Below are 6,415 nucleotides of genomic sequence, written 5' to 3' on the forward strand. Positions count from 1 at the left end.
AATAGTTTTTATTATACAACTCTCTTTAAAAGGTAAATGACAGTACACAGTGAATGTAATAACAATATGTTGTTGAATGTATTATCTCAATAGGTAATAGTACTCATTAATATAAAACAGCACAAACAGGCAAATGGAAGTACAATGTTATAACTTTCTTATATGATACCTGGAAATATGTAATATTGAATTTAGACTGTGATACATTAAAATGTACAGTATGTATTATCACCCTAAAATAAACACTAAAAGCTTCAAGAAAAGAGATAGCTAAGAGGTCAAGATTATTACTATGAATAAATTGAACTCAATAATAAATATAAAGAAAGGAAATATAAATAACACTCAGTGTTCAACAAAATACATAAAGAAGACAAAACTGGAAAAAACAGATGAAACAAATATAAAATAAAAAGATGGTCAATTTTAACTGAACTGTGTCTATCTATTATCATGATATCTGTAAATGACCTAATAACCTATTTAAAGGCAGAGATTATTGTATTGGTTAAGATATATGTTACATACAAGAAACTGTATTAAAAATAAAGAGCCATACAATGAGAAAGAATGAAATATGGCCCTTTGTAGCAATGTGGATGGAACTAGAGAGTGTAATGCTAAGTGAAGTAAGCCATACAGGGAAAGACAGATACCATATGTTTTCACTCTTAGGTGGATTCTGAGAAACTTAACAGAAACCCACGGGGGAGGGGAAGGAAAAAAAAAAGAGGTTAGAGTGGGAGAGAGCCAAAGCATAAGAGACTCTTAAAAACGGAGAACAAACTGAGGGTTGATGGGGGGTGAGAGGGGGGGGAGGGTGGGTGATGGGTATAGAGGAGGGCACCTTTTGGCATGAGCACTGGGTGTTGTATGGAAACCAATTTGACAGTAAATTTCATATATTGAAAAAAAATAAAATAAAAAAAAATAAAGAGCCATATAGATGAAGAGTAAAAGGATAGTAAAAGAAATACTATGTTACTATATTACTATTTAACCAGACTGTGTTGTCTCTATTTACTATTATATCTTAACGAATTACCCCAAACTTAATGACTTAAAATAGCAAAACTTTATTCTCATATAATTCTTTAAGTCAAAAGTCTGATCCAACTCTCACTGGGCTATACTTGGAGAGTTGGCAGAGTTCCATTCCTTTCCGGAGACTATAAGAGTATCTGTTTCCTTCCCTTTTTCAATTAAACCAAAATGAAGCAGAGAATGTGAAAAATAGAAATAAACATAAAACATGTGACAAGAAAGAAAATTTTAATCCAGTCTATATTAATGATAATCCTATTATGTGTCTATCATTTTTTCATGACTATTGTCATGCATTTACACACACACACACACACACACACACACACACACACATACACATACAAACCCTAAAAGACGTCATACCATTTTTTTGTACAGTGTTCAGTACATATATATTTACATATATCAACATATTTGACAAGCTACCACATTTCTCTTTGTGATATTCAAATGTACCAGTTAATAAAATCTCTGTGCCTTTGTACTAGTCATCTTCTCTGTCTAGAATTTTCTGTCCCTGGGAAATTGCACAGGTATTTCTCTCAAGTCACCTGGAATATCAGCTAACCACCACCAACAAGACCTTGCTTAACAACCAAAAGCAAAGTAACTTCCATCTCCTGTCAAACTCTATCATGGCAGTATTTTCCACTTGCTTCAGAGCACTATCTCTCTTGGATATTATGGGGTTTTTTTTGGCCAATTTAATACTTTAATCTGTTTTTATCTATTTCAATATAACCCCAAGAGACCTAGAATCTTACCTGCCTTATTCACATACCTAGAATAGTGCCTGAAAATTGGAATTGCTTAATAAATTCAGTATTTCCTAAAGTGACTGACTCACATAGTACACTAATGAATAAATGATTTAATTAATTCCAACTGAACTTTCTCCTTTGTTGCATGTCTCACTCTTCTATTCCATTCAGCAAACCATGTGACGACTCAGTAACCTCCTCATGGAAGCTTTCACTTCCTGGTTGCGAAGGGTATAAATCACAGGGTTCATCAAAGGAAAGATCACTGTGTGAAAGAGAGAAACCACTTTGTCGGCTGGGAAAGCTCTGAAGGGACGAGTGTAGATGAAGATGGCAGGTCCAAACATGAGAAACACAATGATAATGTGTGTGGTACATGTGGAAAGAGCCTTGTGTTTGCCTTCAGAGGTGTGTCCCTTCACACGATAGAGGATGACAGCATAAGAGGCCAGAAGCCCCAGGAAGCACAGCAGGGTAAGCAGGCCACTGTTGGAGACCATCAGGAGCTCCACCACAAAGGTGTCTGTGCAGGCCAGCTTGATGACCTGTGGCACATCACAGAAGAAGTTATCCAGCTGGTTTGGGCCACAGAAGGGCAAGTGGAGAATAAGGGCTACTTGCACAATGGAATGAGTAAAGCCCCCAAGCCACAGAGCCAACAGCAAGGCATAGCAGATTCTAGGGTTCATAACAGTAGTATAGTGCAAAGGATGACAAATGGCCATGTAGCGGTCAAAGGCCATCACAACAAGAAGGAACATTTCCCCTGCCCCAAGAAAGTGCAAGAAAAAAAGCTGAGTGATGCAGCCCCTGTAGGAGATTATTTTCTTCTCAGAGAGGAAGTCCATCAGCATCCTGGGAGCCACAATGAAGGAGTAGGATGCATCCAGGAAAGCCAAGTTGCCCAGAAAGAAGTAGAGGGGGGCTGTGAGGCCAGGGTCTGATCTGATGGTGAGGATGATGAGTAAATTTCCAGGGAGGATGGTGAGGTAGAAAACTAAGACTAGCACAAAGATCAGGAGTTGAGCCTGTTGAGACTGGGTGAGACCAAGGAGGATAAATTCTGTCACCACTGTGCTGTTCTCCCTCTCCATCTCTCCTCTGTCTGCAACATAACAAAGAACAAAATATCTGTTATAACCACCTTTTCATCTACTCCATAGCTCTTTTCAGATAAAAGCATTTACCACTTCTAACACTTGCCTAGCAGAAAAAAACACATGCCCGTAATTGCCTTATGTCTTGAGTTGACCTTTCTACCCTTCATTTCTTGATTCCCCCCTAAGCCATTGTTCTTATAACCACTCTCATTCCCATTTAACCATGAGCTTCTATGTAATGTTCTCCTCTAGGACTCTGGGCTAGTTTGCTTGAGGTATAGTTGAAATTTCCTCATTAAAAAACTTTAATCATTATGAAATTTGTCAGGCTTGTTGTTCTTTTGGTTAGTGGTGGTGCACTGTCTCTAATGTTATAATAGTTGCTGGCTTTTGGTCACTTCTTATTCCCACAGACCAAAGTACTTTGGCAAATTCTTCTTTCATTTCTTTCCTGTAGACTCCCTAGTTCTATGCCTTCTTTTCTAAATGTGTTTCTTACTTGTTCTGCTTTGGTGTCCTTGTGCACCTTTATTCCAAAATGGTTTAGGGTCTCAAACAAGAATCCTACATTCTCCTAACTTAGAGGTTTTCCCCTAGTTACCCTCTTGGTTGGTCCCCATCCTGAATCTACTACATACCCTGTTCTTAAATCCTAATTAATACTAACCCAGTTTTATTTGCTCACCATGTATCCATAACCTCCTTTTCCCTCAGATCTCAGAATGGTAGGCAAATGACATCCTTCCCACAAATATTTTCATGTAAAACTTATCATAATATATAAAATATTTTCAATATCTCAACTAATAAATCAAAGCATGATAGAGTTGGAATTGTCCATATAGAACATAAAGTATGATGTACTCATTGGACAGATGAGAAAAATAAAGGAATTGTAGTTAAGATTTTAATTTTGCAGCAACTTCTTCATTCTCATTTGCAAGTAGAGTAGATAAAAATAAGAGGTATGTATTTCTTAGTTTAAACTGATTAGTACATTATTAATCAGAGTCTGTAAATTGGTATTACTTAATTGTAATATTGCTTGCATAAATATTTACCCTTTCAGGCTGTAATCTGGTCTAAATAAGAACTCTACTTAGAATTATATTTGTGGTTGTCTTCTAATTTGTATGTTACTATAATAGTAGAAACATACTTTATAAATAAATACTCATATGTTTTGATATCTCTAGATGTTTGTTGGCACAAATGACTTAAAAACGGAAGATTGCTAATTGTAACAAAATATTATAATGTGACATATAACAATATTTCCCTTGATTTTTTTAATTTTTTTTTAATGTTTATTTATTTTTGAGACAGAGAGAGACAGAGCGCGAGTGGTGGAGGGGCAGAGAGAGAGGGAGACACAGAATCTGAAACAGGCCCCAGGCTCTGAGCTGTCAGCATAGAGCCTGATGCAGGGCTCAAACCCACGAGCTGTGAGATCATGACCTGAGCCGAAGTCGGATGCTTAACCGACTGAGCCACCCAGGCGCCCCTCCCTTGTTTTTTAATTACATGCAATAGTTGTTTTTAAAAAATACTATGGATACAATGGAATATAGTTTGGCAATAAGAAGGAATGATGTATTGCGACGTGCAGAAACATGAATGAACTCAAAAACATTATGCTATGTGAAAGGAACCAGTCACAAAGGACAGCATATGTATAATTCAATTTATGAAAATCTCCAGACAAGGCAAATCGTTAGAGACAGGAAGTAGAAGAGTGGTTGCCTAGGACTACGATGCAATGGGGGAGTAACTGCTAATATGAGTTTTCTTTTTGGGGTGGGGAAAATGCTCTAAAATTTATCATGATGATGATGATACTTTCATAACTCTGTAAATACATTTAAAACCATTGAATTATGTTCTTTAAATTTTATGGTATGTTGATTATATTTCAATAAATCATTTTTTAAGTGCCATTTGATGTGGTGGGAAAAACTGGAGAGAGAAAAATTCCCAATTGAAATTTGTCACGAATTTTTTATAGCATCCCCAAAAGAGAAGATAGGAAGAGAGGGGAGAAAAAGGAGAAAGACTAAAGAAAAATAAACCTTAAGAAGTCCATAAAGAAACTCATGGGACGCTTAGGCAATATACTGGTATTTTAGGGCACAATTTTTAGGAAACATCAGATGTGATGTTCTATGTGATCAGTAACATTTGTAACTAGCTGCCAAATATTATAGAAAAGGAATTTATAAAATGTGTACACATATTTGTACATACAGATACATGTTCACATAGGTATCAACACATACATAGTGAATTTGAGAAAGCAAACAAATGAACAAAGGGGAAAAAAGAGGGAGAGAATGAGAGGCAGTCTGAGAAACAGACCCTTAACTATAGAGAACAAACTGATGGTTACCAGAAGGGGATGGGGTGGGTGGGTTAAGTAGGTGATGGGGATTAAGGAGTCCACTTAGTGTGATGAGCAGCTGGTAGTGTGTGTCAGTGTTGAATCACTATATTGTACACCTGAAACTAATATTACAGTGTATGTTAAGTAACTGGTATTTAAATAAAAACTTTAAAAAAAAGAGGAAAAAAATATCTTTGGTGTCCTTGAAATTAACTTAGAAGTTTCCTTCTGTCTTTTACCCATGTGGATGCCTATTGGTCTCCACCTTTATTTCTTACTCTGCCTATACAAACCTGCTCTTAGGAAAGTAAGTCCACAGCACCCTCTGTCTATTTAGGTTTTGGGCATCCCAGGTAATCACTTACAGTAATTTCATGCTTTGGGGGGGTTGACATTTCAAGATCCAGGGAGCACTCTGAGAGTTACAGTCTCCCACTGTTTTTCTGCTTTTATTTTTCCAGTATCCATCTCTACTCCCTGTTACTAAAAGATGGACTCGCATATCACTTCACGTCTTTAATCCACTTTCTTCTCCCATTCCCATTTATATACCTTCTATTCCCGTGATTCTCAAATTGTGCTCATGATAGACACTGAGGACAGACATGCGTCCAACGGACATTACTCTGCATAAAATGGATTCCTGAAAGAAAAAAAAAGCCCCAGGCAATGATTCTCACAGGCACAAGCTTTTGTTGTAGTCAGATAAAGCAAAGAAGTATTGTCAGTGTAGGCTAAGACACAGACCTGAATGTTTTCATCACCCCTATCCTTCCTTAATAAAAAAAACACATCTGGCATTTTAGTGCATCTTTAGATGCACAGAGAGGGTGCTGGTACCTGTCCCTCTTCCTCAGAGTGCAGACACACTGCCTCCACAGGTCACACTGAGCATGCCTGGACTCCTCCTGGAGCCAGGTGTTTGGGGACAGGTCACCTTCCTAGCAACTCCTTCATCTCTCCCCATGCATTTTCTCTTGCTCCTTTCTAAACATTTCATATTTATCCATTCTCTTCCTACTAATTCTCTTTTATAGACCCACTTTCTCGAATATTCTTTTTACATTTGCCTTATTTTATTTTTCCTGTGGTTTCTCTCCACAGAGCCCTTGCTTTTCCTTCTTCAT

General features: G+C 37.2%; 1 protein-coding gene across 1 annotated transcript; it reads right to left on the bottom strand.

The window, feature by feature from the left end:
- Positions 1–1,975: 1,975 nt before the first annotated feature.
- Positions 1,976–2,902, bottom strand: LOC122221237 (olfactory receptor 4N5). The gene has a single exon (XM_042940551.1). The coding sequence runs from the start codon at positions 2,900–2,902 to the stop codon at positions 1,976–1,978; it is 927 nt and encodes a 308-aa protein (XP_042796485.1).
- Between the last annotated feature and the right edge of the window lie 3,513 nt (positions 2,903–6,415).

Source organism: Panthera leo, chromosome B3 (assembly GCF_018350215.1).
Source record: "Panthera leo isolate Ple1 chromosome B3, P.leo_Ple1_pat1.1, whole genome shotgun sequence".
Classification (NCBI taxonomy): domain Eukaryota; kingdom Metazoa; phylum Chordata; class Mammalia; order Carnivora; family Felidae; genus Panthera; species Panthera leo.